This window comes from Syngnathus typhle, linkage group LG11, assembly GCF_033458585.1.
Source record: "Syngnathus typhle isolate RoL2023-S1 ecotype Sweden linkage group LG11, RoL_Styp_1.0, whole genome shotgun sequence".
NCBI lineage: Eukaryota > Metazoa > Chordata > Actinopteri > Syngnathiformes > Syngnathidae > Syngnathus > Syngnathus typhle.
The window spans coordinates 10,347,571-10,374,571 of record NC_083748.1 but is presented as its reverse complement, the minus strand read 5'-3'; the positions used below and the strand labels follow the sequence as shown (position 1 = coordinate 10,374,571).

At 44.2% G+C, this 27,001-nt stretch overlaps 2 protein-coding genes across 18 annotated transcripts in view; one reads left to right on the top strand and one right to left on the bottom strand.

Moving 5' to 3' along the window:
* On the bottom strand, window positions 1–21,934 carry LOC133162444 (death-inducer obliterator 1-like). 15 transcript variants are annotated; one of them, XM_061291636.1, is made up of 19 exons: window positions 21,796–21,934; window positions 19,222–19,339; window positions 18,733–18,842; window positions 14,752–14,805; window positions 13,764–13,879; window positions 12,561–13,539; window positions 11,543–11,930; window positions 10,910–11,260; window positions 9,819–10,044; window positions 7,572–8,106; window positions 7,332–7,491; window positions 7,107–7,223; window positions 6,886–7,041; window positions 6,512–6,668; window positions 5,667–6,126; window positions 5,300–5,447; window positions 5,121–5,210; window positions 4,845–5,040; window positions 1–4,664 (listed from the first exon to the last, which is right to left on the bottom strand). In XM_061291636.1, the coding sequence occupies exons 5-19, from the start codon at window positions 13,843–13,845 to the stop codon at window positions 454–456; spliced, it is 8,256 nt and encodes a 2,751-aa protein (XP_061147620.1). In that variant the 5' UTR covers window positions 13,846–13,879; window positions 14,752–14,805; window positions 18,733–18,842; window positions 19,222–19,339; window positions 21,796–21,934; the 3' UTR covers window positions 1–453. The 15 variants fall into 15 exon arrangements, with proteins under 15 accessions (XP_061147620.1, XP_061147627.1, XP_061147628.1 ...); XM_061291643.1 differs by having other exon boundaries at window positions 5,300–5,444; XM_061291644.1 differs by having other exon boundaries at window positions 6,934–7,041.
* The window catches only part of slc25a26 (solute carrier family 25 member 26), an 18,874-nt gene continuing 13,739 nt past the window's right edge, over window positions 21,867–27,001 (top strand). For 2 of the 3 annotated variants that reach the window (XR_009716221.1, XM_061291654.1), the window contains exons 1-3: window positions 21,867–22,022; window positions 22,903–23,059; window positions 23,699–23,817. Coding sequence is in view for 2 of the 3 variants with exons in the window: in XM_061291654.1 (XP_061147638.1) it covers window positions 21,990–22,022; window positions 22,903–23,059; window positions 23,699–23,817 (309 nt within the window). In the remaining variant the exon portion in view is untranslated. The remainder of the gene's footprint in view (window positions 22,023–22,902; window positions 23,060–23,698; window positions 23,818–27,001) is intronic. The other variant, XM_061291655.1, reaches the window with a different exon arrangement.

Below are 27,001 nucleotides of genomic sequence, written 5' to 3'. Positions count from 1 at the left end.
TGTGATCAAAAATGTTTAATTGAGTTGAAACAAATGACTGATTAGGTACTGGTACTGTACTGTAGATAAATGGAACCATTTCTCATTCTGTTTAGTAGCCACGGTTCTAAGCAGTTTTCTTTCCGCTGATCCATCCAGAGTATATGGCTTTTATTTTGCCTACTTAGAAAAGTATTAAAAACATCATTATGTACACAAATACAATCATATTTACATTTGTTGTGTGATTAGACACAATTCTTACTTAAACTGGGGTTGACTGAGTAGTGACTTTCCACACGGCGAAAACAAGTAACTTAAAATGTTCTTCGGTTATGTTTCGTAAATTTCTAACAAATCAGGACAGAAAATACAAACGCTGGAATCTATAGAAATGAAACACTGCCATTGTCATTCACAACAAGGATTCTCAGTGGTTAGAAATTGTCTCTTAATTCGCGGAGTTGCAATACACTAGGAAGAGTTTTTATCATTTACCCAAGTCTTTTCTTTCTCCTTGGATTTTTCATTTTTGCTATTTTTATCTTCTCTCCTTTCCCGGGTTCTACTTGTTTCTCGGCGGTCCCTGCCACGGTCTTTATCTCTGTCTTTTTCCCGGTCTCTGTCTTTTTCCCGGTCTCTGTCTTTCGCCCGGTCTCGGTCTTTCTCCCGGTCTCGGTCTTTCTCCCGGTCTCGGTCTTTCTCCCGGTCTCGGTCTTTCTCCCGGTCTCGGTCTTTCTCCCGGTCTCGGTCTTTCTCCCGGTCTCGGTCCTTCTCCCGGTCTCGGTCCTTCTCCCGGTCTCGGTCCTTCTCCCGGTCCCGGTCCTTCTCCCGGTCCCGGTCTTTTTCCCGGTCTCGGTCTTTTTCCCGGTCTCTGTCTTTCTCCCGGTCTCTGTCTTTCTCCCGGTCTCTGTCACGGGATCTGTCTTTTTCTCGACTTCTATCCTTCTCTCTTTCCCGGTCCCGGTCTTTGTCTACGTCTCTGTCTTTCTCTCTTTCTCTATCTGGATCTTTGTCTCGCTCTTTCTCTCCATCTCTAGCTTTGTCTCTGCCTCTGTCACGATCTCTGTCTTTATCTTTGTCACGATCTTTTTCTCTGTCCCTCTCCCTGTCCTTGTCCTTGTCTCTGTCACTGTCCTTTTCTTTGTCTCTGTCTCTACCTCGGTCTTTCCCTCGATCCCGGTCTCTACTTCGGGACCTGTCGCGTCTCCTGTCTCGCTCACGGTCTCGCTCTTTATCGCGATTCCGTCCTCTTTCGCGCTCATAATCCCTTCTGTCTGAGTCCCTGTCCTTGACTCTGTCCTTTTCTCTTTCTCTGTCACGGTCTCTCCTCTTGTCTGTGTCTTCATCCTTGTGTCGCTCCACCTCTGCCTCTTGATTTTTCTCGCTCTCTTTTCCTTTGCTGCGATCCCGTTCTCTGCTGGATTCACGATCGGTGTCGCGCTCTCTGCTTCTCTCCCATTCTCGTTCTCTGCTCCACCGCTTGCCCTGATTCCTCTCCCACAAGGACCTCGCGGAGGAAGGGTTGTCGCGGTCTCTGTCTCTTCTGCAGTCACCGGAGAGCTCCTTAAGTCTTTCTTCCAATGACTGAGCGGGAGCAGAAACTTGTTCTCGGAGCCCGACTTCAAAGTGACCGAAGGGTTCCGTGCTTTGCGGTTCTGAGCCCTCTCGGTTGGTGTTGGTTCTCCTCATGACATCAGGGGAATGTCGGCGCCAGAAGTCCTCTCGCCGCATATCTGGACTGTGACCGGCTATGTGACTCGGAGGAGCAATAGGAGCCTCGGTGGGGGTCGGTAGCAGAGGGCCACTGTGGCGAACAGGTCTTGCCTCATCAGAAAACCTTCTTGCCTCATCTGAAAACCTATCAAAGCGGTAGCGTTCAGAGCCACCAAAAGGCTGAGTCTGATCTCTCATTGCTCGATTTTCCTGAAGTGGAGGAAGAGCCATGTGCTCATTCAAAGCTCCTCGATGTGGTGGCGAATGTAGCCTGGCGACCCCAAACTTGTTTCTATTCTCCTGAAGAGGAGAAAGAGGTGTGTGCTCATCCAAAGCTCCCCGATGTGGGGGTGAGTGTAACCTGTGAACCCCAAACTTGTTCCTATTCTCCTGACGAAGAGCTATGTGCTCTTCCAGACCTCCTCGATGTGGTGGCGAGTGTGGCCTAGGACCTCCAAACTTGTTCCTATTCTCCTGACGAAGAGCTATATGCTCATCCAGACCTCCTCGATGTGGTGGCGAGTGTGGCCTGGGAACTCCAAACTTATTTTGTGGATTGATCTCCACAATAGAATGCGGGCCTCTTGGGTCATCATACTGACTAGGTGGAAGACCCCGGTAAGCGGTCGCCGGGCTGTCTTTGAAAATATTGCGAGGATGACCGAGATGTTGGTCCGCATGTGTGAATGAGTGACTATCTTTACTATAGTGGTCCCTGGGGCCACGGCTTTGGTCTCCCATTGGGGGTTGCATTTGAATTGGACTTGGATCACCATATTGAGATGGTAGCGGACCCCTTGGCCCTGAGAAGATGGAAGGGGGTGGAAGCCGGTTATCAAAATGTCCCGGTGGTGGTGCTGTGAAAGGTGGAGGAGGACCTCTGTTTCCAGGAAAATTAAATGGTGGAGGTGGACCAGCAAATCGTGGAGGAGGTAGCTGATTCTGTCCATCAAACGTAGGTGGGAGGGGAAAGCCTGGAGGAGGGCCTTGTTGTGCACTATGCTGAGGGGGGAGAAGAGGATCAAACATTTGAGGTGGAGGACCTCTCTGGCCAATTGGTGGGTAAAGTGGTGGTGTTACTCGAGGGGGTAAAAGGTTCTGAGGAGGTGGTCTGGAGAGCGGCTGCTGTGGAGGTGGTAGTTGGGGGCGTGTCCATTGGTTTTGATAGGGGGGGAAATTCGGAGGGAGGCCGTATGGATGGCTGCTGTCAGCTTGGATTGGAGGACCGAGTACTGGAGGACCAAGTACTGGAGGAGGACCGTGGATAGCTGGTGGGGGTCCTTGCACAGACTGTGGCGCAGACATTGAAGAGATGCCTTGTATGGGTGGTGGTACTGACATTGATGGAGGCCTCATCATGGGATTCTGTCCGTGCATTGGTTGAGATTGGAGATAACTAGATGGTCGGGGGATGTCACTTTGCGATCTATAATCATCGTCAAAGTCTGATGTTGCCCTGTGATGTCGCGAATAATGAGAATGAGTGTCACCGAGGACTGGAATTGCCGAAGTAATTGTCGAGGAGCTTGGCGGCTCGTTGTAGGAGCTACAAATCGCCGCGTCTTGGCTATTGTCGTCGTATTCGGAATCCTCTTTACCTTTTAAAATACTTGCGGCATTCGGCCAAATACTATACTTGTCTGCCTCGGTTTCAGCCCGGACGCTCTCATCTTGCTCTGCTTTCATTTTCTCTTCATTGTCTTGAAGATAGTCATACTCCAGATCAGGTTCCAAAGTCTCTCCTAATAAAGGAATGGACACCTCTTCTTTTGAAGTCTCCATAAAGGGCAACGTCTCCGATTTCTCTTCCTCCATTGGTAATGGCTTCTCCGGGTCTTGTGAGGAGTCGGGAAGCTGAGCAACAGAAGCCACCTGTGGCTCTTGAACTGACTGCTGAGGTGTAGAAGAGTCATTGGAAGACAACTCCTCTTTATCAAGCAGCTCATCTGTTGTTTTTGTTGTGATGCTCGCCCCCTGGCGAGATTCCCGGCTCTGGCGAGGGTCTCGGCTCTGGTTGATCGCGGGTGTGGCCGATTTCACAAGCTCTTCCACTTTTTTACCAAGCTGCATTAACTGACTACCGCCCAAAATGGCTGGGGATGTTTGTGAAGCCCCGGGCAAGTCAGTGGCTGGCTCATGTTTGTCTTCCTGTTTTGGGAGTGTCAGCTTTCCTTTCTGTTTAAGGCTTGCCAGGATCTTTTCCGGGTCCGTTACGTCATCACATGAAGACTTTCCAGTTTCGTCTGCTACAGTAGTTTGGACTTCATCAAATATCGAGTCATCTTCGGGGTCGTATGCAATGTCGTCACCTTCGCTCTGTACAACTTCCGGTTTATTTACCACCTCAATCGGTTTAATAGGCACACTGTAACCCATACTTGGGTTATACTCTTCCTCAGGGTCGTATGGTCGGTCATCTTCATCCTCCTCAACCTGTTTGTCTTTTGTCTGTGCAAACTGTTGCACAATTGGATCGATCATTGTCGAGTGCGGAATGGAAGATTCGGCGCCCTGATCAGATGGCGAGTTGGAAGCTTCAGAGTCTTGCTTTTTCTTGCCAAACAGAGTGTTGAGGATCGTCTGGAGAGGAGTGGCGGTTGCTGCAGGGGCAGGGATAGAGCTGGATGAGGATGGAGACTCCACACCCGTGACAGAGGACGTGGCAGGCGCTTTAACGGTTGACAAAAGAGAAAAGACAGATGGGGTGGCCACAGCGACATTTGGGGTCGCGGAGGAGCTGACAGGAGGAGACCCTGGGGGAGTAGTACTGAAAGGAATGTCCAAACTCTGGCGTGTGATTCGATCCACTTTGACGGAGAGGGGTGGCTTTGGAAGACCAGTCTCATCAATATCTTTGATTTGCATCTTAGATCGTTTCTCATCACTTTCCAATGGAACACCGGGACGCTTTCTATCCTTCTGGCAGATCAAGAGGCCCAGTAGAAGGTTGGGCCGGGCTGGCTCGAGTCCTGCAAAATAACAAACGAGTGAATTAAGACTCCAATATCTAGAAGTTTTAGACGTTAGACTGTAGTTTAAGACTAAATCATTTTAGGTAGTCAGACGTTCCGTTCCATTTATATTTGGGTGAACGTGAGACAGCTGAGACACAAACAAGAGTCCAGTTGATTCTTCTTTAAGAAGCATACCTGGTCCATCAAATGGCAAAAGTTTGGAGGGTAGTGGGTCCTTTGAGGCCAAAGGAATCAGATAGAGGTCTTTGATCCTCCGGTTACTGTTAGCTACCACACCAAATCTTTTCCTGCTGCTGAAGTAACAGAAGAGAGACACGTAAGCTACTTCCTCTTCTTCTGTGGCTGGCTGGAATCGGATCAAACACAGCTCCTGAGATCAGAAATAGGGGCAAGATCAATATTCTGAATGAAGGAGAGAAACACCATAATTAAGCCTTTTCAAAAACCAACCTTGGACAACGATGTTTTCAACTTCCCAACGTAGTCCCACACTGTGTTTGGTGAGATGCGTCCTCCAACATGAATGGTGTCTGGCAAGTCCTGCGTAATATTGATTAGACATGAAGAGTTGCAGTTTTTAAAACCTGCACACAAATTCACTCGCAACATGACGAGAGAAGTTAACTTACCTCTTTTAGGTACTCAAAAGAACCTGAAACCAAGTAAGCTTTGGTTACAAACTTGGCCACAGACTGCATGTTGATGAAGCCTTTCCAAATCCTCTCTTGGCCATGGAGGAAGATTGCAGTCTCCCCCTCAGGAGGAGGCTCAGAACTACTGGGAAAAAGAAAAAGAAGATTGAAAAACAATCCGTTAGTTTAAAAATAAAAAAAGATCTTTCTGAGATCATGTTACAAAAATCAGGGCAGGCAGATTTAAAAGCACAACACCCTCACTAGATTGTTGCCACAATGCATCATTTTTAACTTAAGACACACACATAGGTTGCTAAACAGTCTCAGATCATCTACATGATCATTTCAATAAAGTATGTACCTTGTTCTGGATGGTTTTGACAAAGCCAACAAGGATGGAGGAGCAGGAGGCATCGGAAGGGGTGCTTTGGTGGCAACATCCAAAGGAGCAATGACAGGAGCGGGGAGTGGCTCTGCCATGGTGTTTGGAGGTTTCTCCGAAGGAGTGTAAGTGACCGTAGCGCCGGAGCCATGCCTGGCCATGCGCGGGTCTCTTCGTGAGATGCTGACGGAGGAAACAGGGGGGGCGATGGCCTGCATAGCCATATTGTTAGGGTCCTCTTGGTAAAGTTGTGGCTGTGGTTCGACGACGACGGCCGGTTCTATGCCGGGCTGGTATGGCGGTGGGATGAGCTGTTGGTAGACCGTGGCCGCTTGCGGTTGGCTGACGGCACTGGCCGAATGCATCTCTTGTCTGGGTTGGTCGGACTTCCTGGTGGGTTTGGATTTTTTGGATGCAATCTCATCTTCTGTCTTTTGACCTATGTGGAAAGGAGAAAGACCTTAGGAGGAAACCGTAGTGGTAGTAATGTCTTACAAAAGGGATGTAACCTACCACAACGATTGCGTTTTGCGCCTCTTATTTATTGTGTTATCTGTTTATTATTTATTCATCACTCTTATTATTTATTGTTTGTGCCTTCTTGTTTTTATATTGTGTCGTTTACTTGTATGTCTATCGTGTAATATGTCTAGTCACCGTGGGATAGAGAAAACGTCATTTCGGTTTCTTTGTGTGTCTTGACAGGTGAAAAGATTGACAATAAAGCTGACTTTGATGTAAACAATAAGTCTTATAAATATAATCTATATTACAATACTATATTATATTAAAACAGATGATCCAAATTGCCCCGTCTCATTTACCTGTGCATATTTTACAGTTGAGGTCAAACAAATGAGTCCTGTGTTCCAACGTTGTGTCTTTGAGCATGGCACTGAAAATATCTGGCATACTACCGCCGCCCTCAGTCGCAGAAGACTGAGGTGCAGCTGAAGCAGTGACGCTGGGCTCATCTTGGTCCTAAGGGAATACAATAAGACGGATGTCAAATCCTACACCAGGACAACCTTTTGGACTCCCTCAATTAAATGCAAAGTCGATGCAAGTAAGATGAAGGCTTTGAAGTTGAGAGGACGGCCGAAAAGTTGAAGAGCACTACTACCCAAACTAATGTATTAACTTGCAAAAGTGAAGAAAAGGTGTGAAAATAGGAGGAAGATGGTGTGCCACCACTTACGACAGCAGAAGCCATGCGAGAGGACGAAGCTGTGGCAGGAATACATACATCTGTATCGGAAGGGGGCGGGGCATCCTCCGCATCCACTTTGTGAGAGTCGTGCCTACTGCTTGTTTTGGAATGACCTGAATGGGCCCTTCCACTTGAGGACTGGCTCTACGGGTCGGTACGTGTAATGTTAAAAACATCTCATCATCAAAAGGCCACTCACTAACATTTACCTGGGAGGGGTCAGGCTTCTTCCACTCCGATATCTCCTTGGAAACCATATCTTCTGCGCTCAGCCTCACCAGTCGGAAAGGGCTAAGATCACCTCTAATTACCTTGTAGAACAAGCCCTGAACACACACACACACCATTCATTTAAGCTCTCCATTCAAAGTCAAGAGAGTAAAAAAAATATATATATATTTTAATGAGAACGTTTGACAATCCTGTTGACTCACTTTATTTTTTGGGTCCTTGAGGTTGAATATGAGCGAGCGGTACTTGTTTTTGTACTTGCTATCTGTGCTGAGGCAGATGTTAAACATCTCCTTCTCGATGGCAACGGCAAGCCTCGCCACCTCGCTCTCCGTCATTGTCAGATCATCGCTGTCACTCACCCTGGCAGGAAAAGTGCAACGGAGGTGTTCTGCCTCAAAACATGCTCTACTTAGTAGGAATACAATTTGAAGGAGACTCACCTCTTGTAAAGGATGTCGGTCAGGGAGCGACGGATGTTCTGTCTCATCTGGTGGTTGGCGGGCGGTGGGATGGTGGATGCCGAGGATGAGGTGGCATGATGAGACCTTTGGGATGACGAATGGCTGGAGGAAGCTGAAGACGCCGGAGATGATGGGACTCTTGATGACGACGATGATTGATGCTGGGATGGAGAGTCTTTTTGTTGAGGCTGCTTCTTTGGAATGGTAAAGTTGGTCTTGGTGACTCTTAGCGCTCCCGTGACGTGGATCGGCCCAGGAGGGTACGGTGACTGAGGCGGCGTGCTTGTCGTTCGTGATTTCTTGGACTTTGTCGCGGCTTTACTGGGCGGAGTCGCGGACCTCTTGGTTGCTTTAGAGCTGCTGGACTGAGAGGACGACCTCTTGCTCTTTGGAGACACCTTGGACGCCCGAGTGGTCATGGTCTTCTTCACTTTGGAGGAGGTCTTGGAATCGGAAGAGGGTTTAACATGAGCCGGGACCTGTTTCTTTGACGGTTTCTCTTCTTTGGGAGGGGCTGCAAAATAAAAGAAAAAAAGAAAAACACCAAACACTTTAAAATTCACTGCCAATCACAATACTGACAAATAATTACTGTGGGGTCATTGAATATTTTGAGTGCATATTTAAATAATTATAAAAACATCCAGCTTTAAAGGCCATATCAAAGAAATTGACACAATGAACAATCTCAAGAGGGGGCAGCATTGGTTCTTGCATGATCAGTTCATCCAAAGAGTAACCTTGTGATTAGTACCCACGCATAACTATCAGCATTTACTATTTAAAATGTACTAAAGCTATATTACATCCAATATGTTCCAAAGTGTGAAACGACAGACCACTAGAGAAGGTCAAAATGGAAAAACCTGCGATACAAAGATCAAATCTTTGATGAGCTCAGTTCAATCTGATTGTATAAATGCAATTGAGCAACATGGTCAAGCTTGCAGTGCACGAAAAACAAAAGCCGAGTAAACCAGTGGTCAACACACACAACTTCCTCATGTGACAGTTGACCTTACAATGTCTAAATGCTCATGCAATAAAGATTTTAAGGGTCAACAGAGGACATGAAAGCAACCACACTTGGGTGTCAACAGTCCCATTGTGTCAAAGTATTCACTGTGACGACCATTGGTTGAAACCTCGCGCGCAGGTATATCACAGCTTCATTCTTCCAGTATGACCTCTGAACTTCTCTCAGGCCTCTCTTCTTTCGTTACGCCATTCGGGAGAGGAACACCTGGTAGATTTCGGTTTCACCCGCTCGCCATGTGGACCATGGTCTGCACAATCTCGACCTCCAGTGCCTTTTCACACGAAAATGCTTATGTCGTTGACCTTTAACATAACCAGATAGCAAGCTGACACTGCTCAGAGAATCAATGAAGGGATTCAAAAATCTGTCACATCATCTTTTATTTTAAGACAGTTTCCCTCTATAAAAGATGCATCATATTGAATGAGCTCGAGGATTTAAAATAAAAAACGCCGCGTTAACCTGGGGGACAGTAGATCAAGTTCGTTACCAGTTTAATATATCATATTACAGACTATCATAATAGTCTGCGGGGCGTTGGGAGTGATGCCGTTACAAGATGTACCTGCTGGAGTGATGAACCAGTAGCAGAGACTTAAAACGAGCCTACGCACATGCCTATTCTATCAAAAACAACCTTATGACTGAGCCATAAAATGTCAAATTTGTGTCCGACGTTACAATACAGGGCTTTCCCCATATTGTTTTTTTTTTTTTTTTAAAGGGATACCCAAATTCTGCAGCTAGACAAAAAAAAAAAGGCTCATTTTGCTAACAACCGGATTGACAGATGTCCAATCCGCCAAAAGGCAATTTAGCAGGACGACGACGGTCACTGCTTGATGCCCATATAAGGAATCGCCTGACCTTAATAGCGGGGGTCGATTTTGCAAAGCTGGCCATTCCTTAGAAGCTACTGACATCACCTCGACAGCATCTCACCGATGGCGAGAATCTTTGCAGCGCTTCTGTTGAAATGCACCACTAAGGCAGATCGCACACACTTACCTTTTCAGCAGCTCCACCCAGAGGCACACGTCATGAAAATCACACTTATGAATGAGTCATGATTACATCTAACAGAAACTTCAGCAATGTCCTGCTTTAGGTTACGCTAGCATGATAGAAACCACTATCGGCAAGCCACGGAACTAGTTTAACAAGAAGACCCTCAAAGAGATACATACACTTTGTGTTTAAAACTGTTGTTGATATGGGTGTAGTCTTTTCTGGTGGTACTGCAATGTAATTATGGTCGCTGCACCATGACGCAGTGGCGGGAGGCGGCGGCTGCTCCACAGCGTGCGCGTCTTCATCATCCTCATCCGGAGCGTCGTCGTCATCATCTCCTCCGTCGCTCTCAGAGTCCTCGCCGCTGTCCTTCTGGGCCCTCGTCTCTCTGGTGGCTTCCCTCTGGACGGATTAAAGAGAAACCCATTAAGGCCGGGTCAGGACAGCAGCTCAACAGCTTGCTCTTGTTCGCCACTGTGCATCTATGAAGTCAATGCAAGGCAGTTTGCCAAAACGCTATTTTCAGGTTTGATTGCATTATCATGATAAATTGATCAACTAGGCCAGCCCTTCTATAAATTGCAAATATTCCGAGAAATCCAATTGCACGTCAATAACTCCGGTCGCCATCTTTTAGTAGCGCTGATTAGCAACTTGCAAATGCAAGACAATCGGACGGGGATCCGTTTGATCTGTATTGATAGCAAAATGCAGTCTATGCTAGCAGTGTGTTCCTTTGCACGCATGATCGAAACAAGGACCAAAACTTGATTTCATCCCCGAAGATCCAGTGTTGATAATCAATGTGGAAACTTTACAGTTTACCATGCACACAAAACTGCTCTAAGATTCCGCACTGTTTTTTTGTTATGATCAAAGCAAATCCTCCATCATAAAGTCTTTACGATCAAGGCATTTGTTTTTTTTTTTAAATACCAAAACAGAGACAACAAAGATAAAGAAAACTGCACCAGTACAATCATGTCACGTTAATGTTCTGTGTGGATAAACTTCGCCGTTCACACACACACACAACCATAAGAAAAGTGTGCCTGTAGAATAGACTGAAGTGAAGCTGCCATCTTGGTGAATTTCATTATACAATTGCTTTGTAAAATGACAATAAAGGGCATTTATTCTTTCATCCTTTGAAGAGGGGTCAACTGCGTGTCTGCTTGCGAGAGCAAAGTCAACTTGGTTCTAAATGTATTTGATTGCAGGAAACTGTACTTGACATCGTTTCACAATTTAAGATAGTCCAAATTACCTTTGACGCAGAGCTGGATTTCTGATCTTGGCTCTGAGGCTCTTTGACTTCACCGAATGACTTCACAGTCGCGGCAGCGTGTCTCAAGATGCAGTCATTTCCACAGTACACAGAGTCCGGCTGGGCGTTGCTCTCGCAGCCGGGACCGATGCATTTGGGAAGGGACACGTCCTCCGCTGCCGCCGACTTTTCGGCCTCTTCCATCCCGGTTGTTTTCACCTCCACGTTTGAAGCCACTTTCTCCTGCTCCATCTCTGTTGGTGCTTTTGGCTCTGCTGTGGGGCACGCTGCCTTTTCTGACACAGGCGCCCCCTTCTGGCCTGTGTTTGGTGGCGTTGCCTGCTGTACCGTCTGCTCCAAACGAGTACACAATAGCTCATCATAAGCAAGGTGATTGAGATGCGGCCAGCTTGAAAATATCATCATTCAGAATTGGACAGTATTCCCATCCTAACCATTATTTTTTACAACATACATTTTTAGTCTTTTAAAAGTATGCAACGTGAGCAACCACAGTGAATATTTATATACTTTCATACTGTTAAGTCAGATAAAAACCAAGATGTAAACTTTTAACGCCTTGATTATCTCTTAATAAAAAAAAAAAAATTCAAATTATTAGTGATGACCTACCGGCTGAAAGATTTTTATCTTCTTTTTCCCTGTTGGATTTGTGGCTTTCTCGATCCTGCCTTTGATCCCGATGTCCTCCGCTCCTTTCTCGTCACTGCCGGCCGATGTTGACGCCAGTTGTGCCTGTGCCACCGATCTTGTCATGGAACCCACGTCACCAAAAGCGCCACCAGCAGGAGGTAGAGGTAATGCACAAGCTTTGGTCTTGAGGTCTATGCTCAGGGACAGCGTGGAGGTGGCAGGCCTGATCACTTGGCTTTTTTTAGCCGTGCAGTTGGGGCAAACGTAATCCTCGCCATTTCTCTCCATCAGACGACCCCGAGCCTCTGTTATGCCCACACAGTCTCCATGGAACCACTCCTCGCAGCGGTCACAGCAGATCATGAACCTAGTGAGGAAGGACATTTGTAATGGAAACCGAGTCGGAGGAATCCCCTCATTATTAATCCTCACGAATTGTCAAAAAGCAAATCATATATATGCATGTCTCCCAGGTTGTCTAGGAACGCCTCTAGATGGCCGCCACGCTGGAAAATATGGCCTCTACATGAGCTGATCTCTCAGCAAGAAAAAAATGGTTTGTTGAGCCATCCCTAAATATTGCATTATGAGAGGGATCAAGCCATTTTAAACACCTGTGGACTGACAAATATGGATTTGACAGCAAACATTAAATTGCCCAAATTTGGACATATAAGGCGTCAGCCGGACACCAGCAATGTTAAATCTAACATAAGAAAAGTTTCCTCACCAATTCTATTTCAAATTATTATGCATGTTCAGTTTGGGGAAATGAGGGAAGAATATAGGATTTTAAGACATGTAATCACTAGGGATCATGGCAACTGCAAATAGCTAAAGCCGCATATAAATCGACACTACCTCCTCACAACTGCCATGAACAATATCAGGAGGAAAAACACACACGGATAAGCAGTGGGGTTTGAAAACAACCGGGGAAGGTTAAAGTTTCGCTATTTTTTGGAATGTGCCACCCAGTGAAGCGTTCAAAACAAACCTTTTGTTGTGTTTCTGGCGACAGATGCAATACAGTGCATTGGGGTCGTATCCTTCGTCAGAATCAGTGCTTGAAGATGAGGAAGAGGAACCGTCGTCGCTGTCCTCCTGTTCCCGAGGCTTGCCTGTCTTGCCGACAGCTTGCATGGGAGTCTGTCCCTTGGCAGACGTACTGTTTGAACTTGCCGCCCGCTTTTTATTCACGTATGTTCGAATTGGGCCGCGCTTTACCAACAAGCCGCCCTTTTCTGTGGTCTCCTCATGGTCGTCGTCGTCGTCATTCTCCTCTTGATCTTCCCCTTTAACATTTTTCTTCTTTTGCTCTTCCTTTGTCTGCATATCCAAGCCAGGCTGGTGTTCCTTATTAGCATTTGTGTCTTCTATCTTGGCCCCTTTTCCAGATTGCTCCGCATCTTTGTCCTGCGGCTCGGCGCCATCTTCGCTGTCTTCGTTCTCTGAGCTTTCTTCATCTTTGACCGTGGCGCTTTGGGATTGGCGTGTCCACCTGCCGCGCTGAGTCGCCCGTCGAGTCTGCTCCCTCGTCCTGCTTCGGGTTCTCCTGTCGGACGCCTCGGCCTTGTCTTCCGCCGTCTTTGCGTCTGCGTTCCCGTCAAAGCTGGCCTCAGAGGCGGTTTCTGCATCAGTTGGGGTTTGCGAAGGAGGATCCCCGCCTTCCAGGGACGGCGGCGCGCTCTTCCGTAGCACTCTTTTCGTGGTGGAGAGAAATTCCTCCAGTTTGTCAGTACGTTTGGACTGTCTGCCGCTTCGGCGAACAGGATAGCGGCTCTCGTGGTTGTCGGGTGCTGCTTCCACTGGCATCTCTCTTTGAGCAACAGTGGAGCGACGGAATGTCCACGTTTTCTTCAATTCGTTGTTGGCTTTGGAAGATCCGTCCGCTTTCTCTATTGGCTCCTCTGCCACTTCGTCACTTTCTGTCGGGATGGTTTGCGTTGGCTCGCTGAGTCGCTCTTCCCCATCACCTGTGGACACGTCACAAAAAGATAATGTGAAAATTAAGCTAACTTGAAAATACTTAATCTATTGTTCAGTGCTCAACTAGATTTTTTTCCCCCCTTGTGTGCCTTTAATTTCCACCCATTTAAAGTTGTTTAGGGTTATTACGAAATCCCACCACACTATTACCCAATGCAAGGGAGATATGCCCGGCCTTCGTTAAGGGGAAAAACAAGCTCATTCAAGGTACCTTGAGAGCAGCTATCCATATGGTCTTGGCTCTGTTCTGGCTCATGAGCTAGAGAGAGCTCAGGGCTCACATTCTCCTCCATGGGTGGAGTCAATCACTACTTTGAAACTGAATCACTAGTTAAGAGAAGAGCACAACAGAGTCACTAATGAAGTGCAAAGGGGGTAAATGCAGTTCTCTACTCATCGGAAAATGGGGAATGAATTTAAGAATTTGCTTCAAGTTTGTCGTTTCAAAAACGTTATCATTGTGCAAATCATTGCAAGCCTTGAAAAGTATGACAGGGTTCCTACACCTCAAGGCAGAATAAATTCAAGACATTTGAATTCCAATTGAAACAAAATACAAGCTCAACTTCCTATTGTCACGTTATTCAAAGGTGCTGCGGTTACCACAAGTCATTTCTGTTTTTTTTTTTATAAAGAATTATAATTCATTAATAGATTGGATGCTATTTACAAAAATAGAATCAAAATTATTATGTGTTAAAAAATGTTGATTGATTTTTAATGCCAATTAAGGCCTAGCTTTTAGGCTTATTTACTTTTATGGAAGCACAGGAACCCCGGTGATTCCTATAATTACACTTATATATTGTTAAAAATGGGAGATTTAAAGAAATTGGTAAAATGCTACAGTTTTATTTTATTAGCTGCAATGTATACAAAACCATGTAAGAAGCTGTGGAAATGTATGTCAGCCACGCGAGTGTAACACAAGTGGCACGGATCCCTTATTACTCATCTTTTATACAGATTGCCTAATGCAAAAATTAAAAGGATGTATAAGAATACATCAGCTGCAGAACAAATCAAATGGGAAGTGTTTCTTAAAATATTGCTTGCACTGCAATAAAATCCAATTGAAGTTGAACAGTTCAATTCATTTCTAATATATTTCACTCCTAAACTCAAAAGTATATAGTTGTGCCTTGGTTAAGGTTTAAAGGCCTAAGAAAGAAAATGAACTAATATTGTGAAGAATGTACCTGCAATTCCTCAACAAAACAAAGGCTTCACAACTACAATCAGGATTTGAAGATCTGCCAGAAGAAGAAAAACATGCAACTTAGGATGCACCTCACGAGCAAATAAATTATTTCAGTTTCTTAAGTATCAAAATGTATCAAGAAAATTTTAGTACACAGCAATACACCAATCACTGTTAAGATTCAAATAATGTGAAGGCATTTCCAACCTTTTCCAACTACAGTGGACTTGAACACAATGTGCTATTTGATCCTGTATTTTTGGTCATCCACAAACAATCGATTCAATAGCATAGCGTCGAACAGTCCTTTAGCAACATAAAATATATTGCGCAACTCATAAGGTATCTTCGTGCAGTAATTTCCTTCACTATAAAGAATTGGTGGTGAGATTGATGTGACTCCACCGAAAGGGCGCCTGTGGCGCAGCACCGTGCCACGTGACTGGGCGCGATGTTCGCAAATTGGAAAGACAAGCTCAAATGTAGCTACGAATGCACAATTTAAGTACCGTAATTGTGGACACGCTAAAAGAGACAATGGCGACCTTTTACTGTGTAAACATGTCGAGAAAGTGGTTAGCAGCAGTGCTATGCTAGCTGATGACGTTACGTTAATACGTCTAGAACGGGGCAATACGCGGCCCTGAACAAATGCAATCCAGGGCCTGATCAATTAATGGCGTACTACAAGTTTGATCACGTAAAATGTCAAACACTTTCGAATGTAAGTCAGTCTTTGCGGAGATCGGCGCAACAGGGTCATGCGTGTGGCTGCACATCAACATGTAATGGCCGCAAAGCCTCATTTGCTAACCGCCTTAGCTAACACGACACCGCGTTGTTTATTGCTTAAAAGAACCGAGCTGGGCAAATCGCTGTTAAGTAAAAGCAAAATTCGAATGTACGTATTTTTTTTAATTCCACTTGATCGCAGTTTTAAATTTAGTAATGTAATTTAATATTGGATTTCAAAAAATCTTTTTTTAAAACGGCCACTTACCGCGAGCCTCGGCTACCTGGCTAGCGAGTTCGATAAATTGCCTTATGAGCCATTTGGAGAGGCATATACGACTTAAATAAGTGTTTTTCTTTTTCGTGGAGAACAACGCTCGTTTGTCACCAAAGCCTACATAGCGGTTACATGCGAGTTGTTTGGCAAGAATAAGCAAGCACGTTCAACCTCAACCTACGTTCCTGCAGTAGGCGTCGACTAAAAGAAAATCCTGCAACTAGAACTAGCGGCTTGGTTAAAGAATCGGATGCATCCCACAAATATCCACAGAAAGCGACTAAAAACCCTCAATCTTCTACCCACCTACACGGCAGAGATACGAATATGTCCTCGTTCATTCTTCGGTCGTGCCTCCATTTTCCCAAATACTGCTGAAGCTAGCTGACTGCGCCAGATGGCTGACCTGAGCATCGACAGGGCGCGCGTCGCCCTCACTCACTACCGCTCCCCAGTGGACCGGAGTGGGAGTGTAAATGCTCACAAACACGCGTTTGGTATTTATTTCTGCGTGATGGAATGTGGTTTATGACATGACTGGCATTAGTAAATTAAGATCAGCGAAAGTTTTTATTTTATTTTACTCAGACTTGATTTTGCTTGTGTTATGAATGTGTTGCGCAAGGTTTCGGCTATTGTGTGCGTTTTATTTCATGAAACCCTCCCTTGCATTGGGCTTTTTGTTGTGTATTTGTTGTAATTCTGATGTAATCATTCATAACCATGCAGAGCGTAATCAAAATCCCTAGCTATGTTTCTGCAAACAAGGGCAACAGTCAGTTCATCAGATATTGATGGCAGCAATTATTGAAGAGATGAATTCTGAAAATAGCACATTAATTGGTTATTATCACATAAGTCAAATACGCTAGTCCCAAAAGGCTTTCTTTGACGAGGTACTTGATGGGAACATTGCCATATGCTGAATACGAATGCGAGTATATGTATGACCTGACAGCTCACAAATGTGAAATATATCAATTATGCATGCAGAGCTAATGGAGTTGTACATTATGATTTCTAAAAAGATGCCTCATGCACATTCAACTCCAGTGAACCAACTGTTTTTTACGAAGAATTATCTTAAACATACAAGATAACTGCAGTACGCTACAGTAGTATCGCCTAACCTTCAGTGAACAAACTGGTTTTTACACAGAATTATCTTAAACATACAAATTAACTGCACTAAGCTATTGTGGTATTTCCTAACCTGCGAGCGCCGAGCACATTGCAACGGGACTTATTGACGGGAGCTCCATTTTTTGTGTCAAATGTTAGAAGATATAAATGCCTATAGAATGAATGCTTATAGAGTCTTAGAAGAATGAACTGTCCAAATTAAGGGGACGAAATAAAATCATTTTTGTTTACTGATCAGTTGTGTTACGTTCTACTTTTAGAGAGTCCTTATCCCATATGAGGTAGGTCGTATGCTATGATTTTAAAAAAAAAGTTTAGGGATATACAAGACATAAAAAGTTGGGAAACACTTGCTCCATAGCGTATTAGTGTGCTGCACCATTTCACCGCAAGGTGGCACTGTGACACTGCAGCAAAACCGCCTTCGTTATCCAGATGTTATTTAAAATTTAAAGGTTAGCTTCTCCCTCAGTGCTCTCACTCTTTGCTATTTGAAAGGTCATCATTCGCAAGCAGAGGACAATCTGATGTAACATTTGTGCTTCAGACTCATATTCATTGTCTATCGCAGGGCGTGGGGTGGATCACTATCACAGTTTGGAAAAGTTTTCCGATTTCAACCAAAGGTGAACATTGAGGGAAGCGTGTTCTTTTCCTTTGCTCTGGTCAATCTTATCAACACTTTATTCCCAGCAGTGTTAAAACATTTCCCACTTACATGTTGACAATTTGTCAAGAGTTCTCCTGTGACTAAAAGCGTCACAAAAGTGTCAATGTATCACGCAGACGGATTGGGGCCATTGTATCGGCTCATGAAATCAAATGTCAATGTGCCACAGACCATACCAGAGCAGATCCATATTTCTATTAGGTGCCACGTTCCGAGTAGATAGGACAAGATTGCCGAGCATGTTTGTGCATATTTTACTGGGATGGAGCTTCTCAGTTTTCATTGAACTACAGAGAAGGTTGGGGAGGGAGGGGGGTACTCCAAGGGTTCACAGATATACATGCATGCTCAAAAACACACATTCAAGGGACTCCTACCCTGCTCCTTCTTTTCTATTAAATGTGCATGGCATAAATCGACCCTCCCGCCTAGAAATCCGCTTTTTTTTTCCACAAAAGCCACTTAAGAGTTCTCATTTTGAGAGAAACGGGGAACCAGTGCTATTGATCCATCTCCAGAAACGAACGTCTGGCCGCAAAGATGAAACTACTTGTTCACTGATCTCGTAACAAAAATTAGACATGGTGTGCCACAGACTGAGTTTTTGCTCAGTGTTGTCCTGGGGGAAAAAAGGGAGACTTGACCGTAAAACCTTTGTGCTTTTTTTTTTCCTCATCCTATCATCACAACATTCTATCAAAAAACACATTTGTGTATTTCATTCATAAATATGTGAACAGCGGCATCAAACACTTAGGTTAAGGTTTAGTGGATGTGTCGCTTCTGTCTTGCTTTCTTTGCGTGTGATGGTTGTGTAGTCAAAACGCAGTAAATGTGGCTATGGAGAATTTTTTTTTCCAGCAGAGTTTTTACTCCTTGTTGAAGACAAAGTTGTGACAATTAGTTGGGCACAATTCTCATTCGAGAAGAAACACAAACTGTGTTTAATTATACATACAAATAATTTCCAGCCCGTTAAAATCCATATTGTTAGTCAAAGGTGTAGAATTGGCTGACGACCAAGTGTACCATGCTTCTCGCCCGAAGCCAGCTGAGATAGGCCCCGGCACACTCGCGACCCTAACGACAAAAAGTGGCGCGGAGACTAGATGGATGGGAAGACAAAGGTGTGGGTGACAGGCTTTCCCTGAGCTCACCTGGTTGATGTGAAAATGCAATAGCACAGAGGACCAAATCCAAGCGTTTGCATCACAGCCGAATTCATCTCAGGAATCAATAACAAGCACCCGAGCCACTGGCGCCGCTTCTGCAGCAGAACAAGAATGCGTCACCATTGCTTTGTCTTGTCTGTGATCAATCCATCTTCGCAGCGTAGGATCAATATGCTACAGGCAGCTCATATTTCACTGATGGGCCTAGCAGTGTTAAATTCTTTGTGTTGAAAAAAAAAAGAATGGGAAGACAGGATTATGACAGGATGTTAGCTAGGTTTTATAGGTCGCTCATATACTATAGAGGTTAAATGCAAGCAAAGGTGAATAATTCAAGTTTCGGGTGGCGTTATGGAGGCACAGTTGTTCCGTGTCGGGGATTTGTGTGCTCCGCGGACAGCACGGTGGTGTGACAGCTTGTCGATTCAGTGAATTTATAATGAATGTTGTTTTATTCTCATCTTTCTTTCTAACCTTTCTCTTCTCCTTTACCCCTTTCTCGCTGTCACCTTCCGCTCTCTTCCGTTTGAGAATCTTCTCGCTGCTCCCTTCTGGTCTCGCTCCTTGTCAGGAAGCCTTGTAGCACATCATCCTGAAGGCAAAAAAAACAAAAGATTTGATTTGAAAGGCGCTTCGCTGCATCTCGGCCCACTCCTGCTGTTGTGCTGGCCTAATGATGCAAATGTTAAGACTGCCTAATGAGTAACAATTTTGTTGGCCACGCGGCTCGCCCGCACTCTCTCATGAATAATATCACTTTGATGTGCGCTTTTCTGAACTGTCATCGCAGATGGTGCTCGCTGGTATACGTAAAAAAAAAGATTGAAAAAAATGATCTAATTTTAATATATAATTCACAGGCATTTCTTCAGAAACTCGAGACTCAACGAGAAAGATTTCAAGTCTTGCTGTGTGTGAGCGCTTTTAAGCTCCCACGACGGCACAATATATTTCGGCCTAGCACATCGTATTTAGTCATTGGTATCTCATTTTTCTTCCCATAGAAAATAAAAGACCACTATATGCCCTCTCTCACCTGTGCAAGTCTTTTAAACCTTTGACTCGAGAGTTTATCCTCACAGACACTGCCATGTTTGCCAAAAATAAAAAAGAAGAGGCAAACCTCTGTTACCACAATGACGCTTTGAGTTTTTGGCTGCTTGGGTTTCTCCCTCCCCACGTTGTGGCTTAATCCACCATGCTTTACTCTTCAGTTTTTCAAAGATGGCCTGCGGGCTAGAATTGCCCTTTGCTGACTTGTGGCTGACAGTGAATCACTTCCCCTCTCGTTCATCCCTTTTCATCTCAGAGATCATACTCTGACTGGGTCGAGATCAATGGTGCTCTCCGCAAATCTGCACAAATTCCGAGTGCTTCTTATTAACCTTACACAGGGTAACGCAACACACCTTCTATTGGGCAGACAGCCTTTGAATTGAATTTTGAAGTTACAGTTGCAGCTGAAAGTAAAGGACCACTCCAGATGACCTCTATTGGTCATCAAGTGTGAGCTGATCTTCAACTATGACATGACAATAAACATAATCCACTCTATTATTGGCATACCTGACTAATTGTGTGGATATAAGGGGAAACACATACTAAAACAAATACTTATCCTATCTAGAAACTACCAAAAAAAATGAATTATTAACCAGTCAAACTATGTAGAACCAATTAATTATTTATTAAGCACTCTCAAATTCTATGACTTGGTATAATAATGAATAATAATTGAGGATAGAAAGTCTAAACTAATCCACACACCAACCAGGTCCCACTCACTGCTTTATAACAATAACAAAAAGGTGAGAAGGAGATCGTAAGTGAAGCTGTCTAGCCTTCCTCGGGCTTAATATACATCAGGAGAATGAGACAGCATCCAAGTCCAAGTCCAGCTGAGGCTCACATTCGAAGGGATCCCTCCGAGACCCGCTTCAACAAGATAGATGATGGGCACAGCGTTTCAAACTGGGCGCACTCATCCCAGACATCATTGGGTCCGGGCTGAATAAGAAGGTGGCAGCCCCTTGCCTGCTCCTCTCTAATAGGAGACACTACCTGACTGACAGTAGCCCATAAATAACCGAGTTGGTCTGTCACTGGAAAAGAAAACATTTACGCCACAGCATCACAAATATATGTGAAACCTGAATTTCTGGACTGAGCTAAAGTACGTTATATGAGCACATTATTATTTATTTTTTTAATTCGGTCAAGGACTCAGTATTATTTAATCATAAATCTGGGGTACAAACGTGCATTTAAAGCAGCTCAGAGCCCCTTCATGAGTCACGCTATCAGACCACAAAAAGGACACGGTTAATCTCAATTTTTTGACAAGGCAACCAACCAATTGAGACACAGACCTCTCATTGAAAACATTTGACAAGGTTACTTAAAAAGCAACACAGCTGCCCTCTCATTGAAAACAATTGACTCCATTGTACGTACGTATATATTAAAAAGTAACGTCCGCTAATTGGCACGAGAAAGGTACAAATTATGCAGACACAAACAAGAACAAGTGGATCCTGATAAACTTGTAGGGTTAGGGTTAGGGTTAGGGTTACTACTAGGGAGACTAGGGACGCTACTCTCTCTACCCGTGTAGTTAATAGCTGGAACCGCCTACCCGAATCATGTATCACAGCCCAGTCAGAGGAAAGTTTCAAGAGAAGTATTGACGCAGTGTTTACAGACTGAATGGTGAAACTGCCGACCGCGGTATCGGTACCGACTTTTTTCCGACATTTCAACCGCGGCTTGGTAGCATCCCTTCAACGTCCGGGAAGTGAAGGAGCTGACAAGGGACTCTTCCCTCTGCTTTCTACCTTTCAATGAATCAATGAATCAATGACAACAACGTTGCAACTATTCTAATGTATATTGTTAAAATTCAACGTGAATGCAAACATACACTCGTCACATTTTATCCCAAGATTTTGCATAATGTAACGATCAAAAATATAATGCTCATCTAGATGATTTAAAACGAATATTTTACGGGATTATAAAATAAACACTTGGGATTCAAAATACACTTACTGGTCCTTGAATGTACTGCATCCGGGGAGACTGACCTCCTGTCGTTGTTGTTGGCGTTTGGTGTCATGTGACTGTGACGTCGTCAAAACACGGAAGTCAACATGGCGGCGCCCTGAACGGGCGTGTTTTCCATTCGCCCCCTGCCAAACACGAGCATAGTTTAGGCGAGCGATCGGAAGCATTGAAAGCGGATCATGGAGAGCCGAGAATTCATCGCGTCCCTCGTGGTATGAATTGCACTGTACTTTTTATTTTGACAGTATTTAAATGAAAGAGTCTTAGTGCAGACTGATTGACAGTTTCAATGACCGGAAGACAGAAATTATTTTACAGCAGTTTAATTTCCATGCATATCGACAGGCTCTGTATCTCTCTCTAGGAACTGTATCAATTATAATTGAAAGAACATTATCGGGATTACTTTTATCACAACAACAGGGCGGCTCGGTGGCGCACGTCTGCCTCACATACTATGGAGATAATGGAGATAAGTGGTTTGGAAGATGAATAAATGAATGAATATTTATCTGCTCTTATTATTATTATTACCATGTTAGCACTTTTTCTGTTTTGTCTCAAATATCAGTTACTTAAAGCAACATATTGTGAATTTTTAAAAATACTTACCAAGGTGTTTACCATCATTTCAGGTTTTTTTTTCAAGCGGGTTTTGAGGGTGTGATCCAGTCTAATTTATAATAAGACACTCCTCACCCTGCGGCCCTGCACTGCAAGTGCAGTATTTGCACACTTTATTCAACAAGTCGTCAGACTAACAACTTAAAAAAAAAAAAAACATTTTCTATCCTCATAGGATTTTTGCAGTGTTAGTGATGAATTTTCCAGACTCCTCCTTCTGCAAGGTGAAGCATATCTTGCTAAAAAATTACATCTAAAGTCTAGACACAACACAGCAGTTTCTTTCAGTTATTATCATTGTATTACAACATTTACATGCTTAGATTCTTTGTTTATTAGTTTTTGTGTTTTATATTAGAAGAGAAAGCGACAGGCAAAATTTATGATGCTCCGTACAAGCAAACTGTTCAAGCAAATAAAAAATAGAAAAGGCACTATAGCTTTAACAGTGCTTATTATGTTCCCCAGGCTGGAGGGTGTGCCGGCATGTGTGTGGACCTCACCCTTTTCCCACTGGACACCATTAAGACAAGACTGCAGAGCCAGCAAGGCTTCTACAGGGCCGGGGGCTTCAGGGGCATCTATGCAGGGGTCCCATCTGCTGCTCTCGGCTCATTTCCGAGTGGTAAGACAGTGAGGGTGATTGCAGCGAGCACTGTGTTGTTCTGTTGTCTTATGCAGAGGCGGCAAATCCAGGTGCTGAAAGTAAAACCCACAGTTTGGCTTTAGCCAAAGGTGCATGTACTTAAAACAGTAGGTAAATGAGCTTGTTTACCTTCCGGTCAAGTGGTTGATTTGCCACCTCTGGTCATTAAGTGTTTACAAGCCCAATGAAGTCGTCTTTTTAGCATTCTGTTATTATCCACGGAGGTTGGGGGAAAAAAAATGAGAGTGAATACCTCAGCCACAAAATAAAAGGATAAACAGTGGACTCAGTGGAGTCAATAGGACATGGATTTTTGCTATCTCAGAGCTAGCTAATGCAATTGACACGCCCATTGAAATGCATTGAAAACACCTCAAAGTAATAGAAATATTGAAAGAAAGAAAATCTGTATTTTTAAATATGAAACAAAAAAGGATTCCCTGATGTTGTATACAACTAACTGAACATAGCCGCTGATGCCGCTAGCAGTTCCTGTGTTTTGTGTTTTTGCAAATGCAACCCACGCAACAATCTTCCCACCGGTGAGCTCAGTCACTGCTAGAGAGGCAAATTAAATAATATTCGGTTTAACCACTTGGCCGCTTTGCTTGCTTTCAGCCGCTGCCTTTTTTGTCACCTACGAGTACACAAAGTCCTTCCTTGGTTCCGGCGGGATGCTAAAAGACCCGTCGGTGGCTTCAGTCACTCACATGCTGGCGGCCTCCCTGGGTGAGACGGTAAGTGTGACTGCCGCTGTTGTATTTGGCGATGCAGTTCGTTCCTCTCTGCCTTCGAGGTCCAGCTGGGTGGCTCTCTCTCGGGCCATGCCCGTATTTACTTCCCCTGCTGGATAAAAAAACAATCTCATTAGTTAATTCACCATGCTGGCCCCGGTTTCTCCAGTGACTGAAAGCTAAGAGCAGTGTCATTTCCTCTACCTATACTCTCACAGTCATGCTCTGTGGGTCACGGGTATTCATATTGGCATAAAGCATAGAAGTAGAGGGATAGGGGGTACAGAAAAAGGGGATGCCCCCCTGCGATACCACGGCACGAGGCTTTCTGTATTCATGGCTTTTCGATGGATGTAATCTCCCCAAGTTTTGCATGTTTATGAAACTGGTTTATATTCCCCGCGGGTCTGCGTCCCTGCGGAGTCTCGCGCCGTTGACTTTCACATTAGTGCAAATTCATTCGCAAGGATCATTATAACAGAGACATCACTGCAGGAGTGGATGATCCCCTAAAAAAAAAAAAATTGCACTCGGTTTCAACTCTTTGTTCGTGGCTAAAGCCAGATAAGTGTGAAAGGTGAGGCCGAGTTCGTTACTAGCGTTCACCCATTTCCCCCCGTTCTGGATTTGAGCACATCAAAGATGGAAATGTGGAGCAGAGCAGTTTCAGTAGCCCACTTGAGTCGGCCTTCCGCGTGCGTGCGCTTCAAAAGAGTAATCTTCGGGCTTGGCCGTGAAAAGGCTACTTTAGCGCTAAGTCGTATCCGAGGTCTAAATGTTGGCACGATGATGCAATCGCAAGCACATATTGTCTCTTGAGTCTTCATTATTGGTCTGTTGTGAGTGTGGCAGCTCCGTGAGCTTAGGCTGGTGTGGATGTGATGAAAGGAGTCATTAAAATGTTAGTGGAGCAAATTAGCGTGAGGCAAATGATCCGTTATGTTGGATTAAAGTTTCTTTAAGTAAGAAACGCATCCTAAAATCTAAATTCAAAATATTTAAAGCACACTGCTGGATAAATCTTATATTAGTTTAGGTGTTCTATTTTTATGGTAAGTTAAATATGTTAGGTTATAATATAATTCAAATGACATACGATGTAAATATTCTTTTGTTTTATTCTGTTGTCAATAGGTGGCGACACAAGTTAATTGTAGGTTCTACTACTATTTAATTTGCTTGCTCATTTATGGCTTGAGCAAGTAATTGGTCACCATTATGTTCAAAATTCTTTAATGTCTGAAATCTTTGTCATAAGTGTAATAATTATTTCCATAGTAGCCTGTGTGAAGGAAGGGCTCACGTGTAAACAAAAGTCATTGCGACACACCTGCACACACACCAACCAAGCTGCAGCATCTTGGTGATGCTCCCATAAAGAATGTGTAAGATGATGGTGGCTGTCAGGCTCGGCCAGGCTGTTATCCAGCCATTAGATCAGATTTATCTTCATTCCCATTCGCTCGACGTCTGCTGTGAAAGCTCATTTGTCAAAGGCGGGCGGCAGCAGCCTTCTTTCGCCGCTCCACCCACCCTGCCGTACCCTTTCTCTTACCTCACATCCATGTACGGGAAAATATAGTGGGGAGTCGAAGATGGTAAAACTGGCAGCTACTTGAAGTTGGCACTGAGAAATAATCCATGCCTGCCTCGAAGCGCAGCGCTGCGCTCTGTTGATTTATTGGCTGTTGTTTCAAAGTTGGGAGACATCCCGTGTCCTCATAACTTGCTTTTTTCGGCATGACCTGTTTTACTCCAGCCTCTCCACCCATCTTGTGTCTTATATTTTTCCCCATTACTTTATCTTTTAAGGTTTTAATTTGATGAGGTTCAGAGAGATCATAATAATGTCCAAATGGATTTTTTTAAACGGCAGAAAACTGGTTACGTTTTCCCGCAAATGAACAAGTTTCACATGTTTATTCTGCCTTTTTTGTATTTAATTGAATATACAGAAACTGTCAAGTATTGTTTGTATTTAATGAATATATCTCCATAAACTGTCATGCAATGGTATGTCCTAATCATATTTGCAGACAGAGGGAAAAGTGTTGATCATTTCCCATTTGTTGCAGCAGTTTGCCTGTCACGTCAACATTCGTTTTCACTGATCTAAGATTGTTTTTAGCATATTGCATAATCTACCCAAACAACTTCCAAATGAAAAGTGTCCCTAATCTATTTGTTTGAATTGATCGATCCAATTTCTGAATTCACCTTTGCAGTGACAGGAGAAGAAAAGATATCTCAACTGCAGTCCAATTTAATCAGCAATGACTTGTCAGGGACACTTTATTTCTATTAAGCCTCCTTACTTTGATTCTTTGAAAGATTGTTTTAGGAAAAACATGTCATGCAATGTATTATAAACTTGGTATAAAGAAAAAAAAGATGACCGCGGCTGACATAATAAGGGGTGGCATGTGGATATTTAACCACTTGGTGGTGCTATTGCTCCATGCTTAAAATTACTCAACACCTGACCAGAGATTGGGAGTCTTCCACTAAAGTCAAGTTCACATGATGTTATCCAAAGACGCACTCAGCAAACAATAAATGAATTACATTTCGATTTGAGCCACTTGTCATGCTTCAGATGTTCAACTGTTGATTGTGCTTGCAAGCTCATCACGTCACGTCTTCCCTATAATCACGGACTTGTTCCCAAGTCACCCTTTTGTCTGTGACTGGAGTCCTCTAACAGCTGTTGGGATTGCCTTTACCCCCCCCCATATTGTTTTTTTATAGCAATATCCTCGAGGGACCATCTCCTCAAACTTTTGTTCGAGCTTGAAGCTAAATAAGGAAGTGAGAAGAGTCACAATTCTTTTTTTTATTGCAACTGCTTGCTCACGCTTTCCTCTGTGTAGTGGCCAAAGTGACAGTGGCACTCTGACATCTGTTGGACTAGCTGGAGCCACCGATGGGTTAAGTCTAGTCGCCAGGTGGGCAGCTTTGCCAGCCCTTTTGGGGAAATGGGACTCATGAAGCCGGAATAGTCACGTCTAGCTTTTGCTTTCGACATATGGTCGATGTGTCGGAACCAAGCGCCACGTAACGTCTTCGTGGGTGTTCCAATTTTGATGGCAGCGCAGGCTTGGATACCGACACAGTACGCCTGGTGACCTTTTGACCTGGCACTCAGGTGACATGTCTGCTGTTTGTTCTCACATGTTAATTGTCGGAA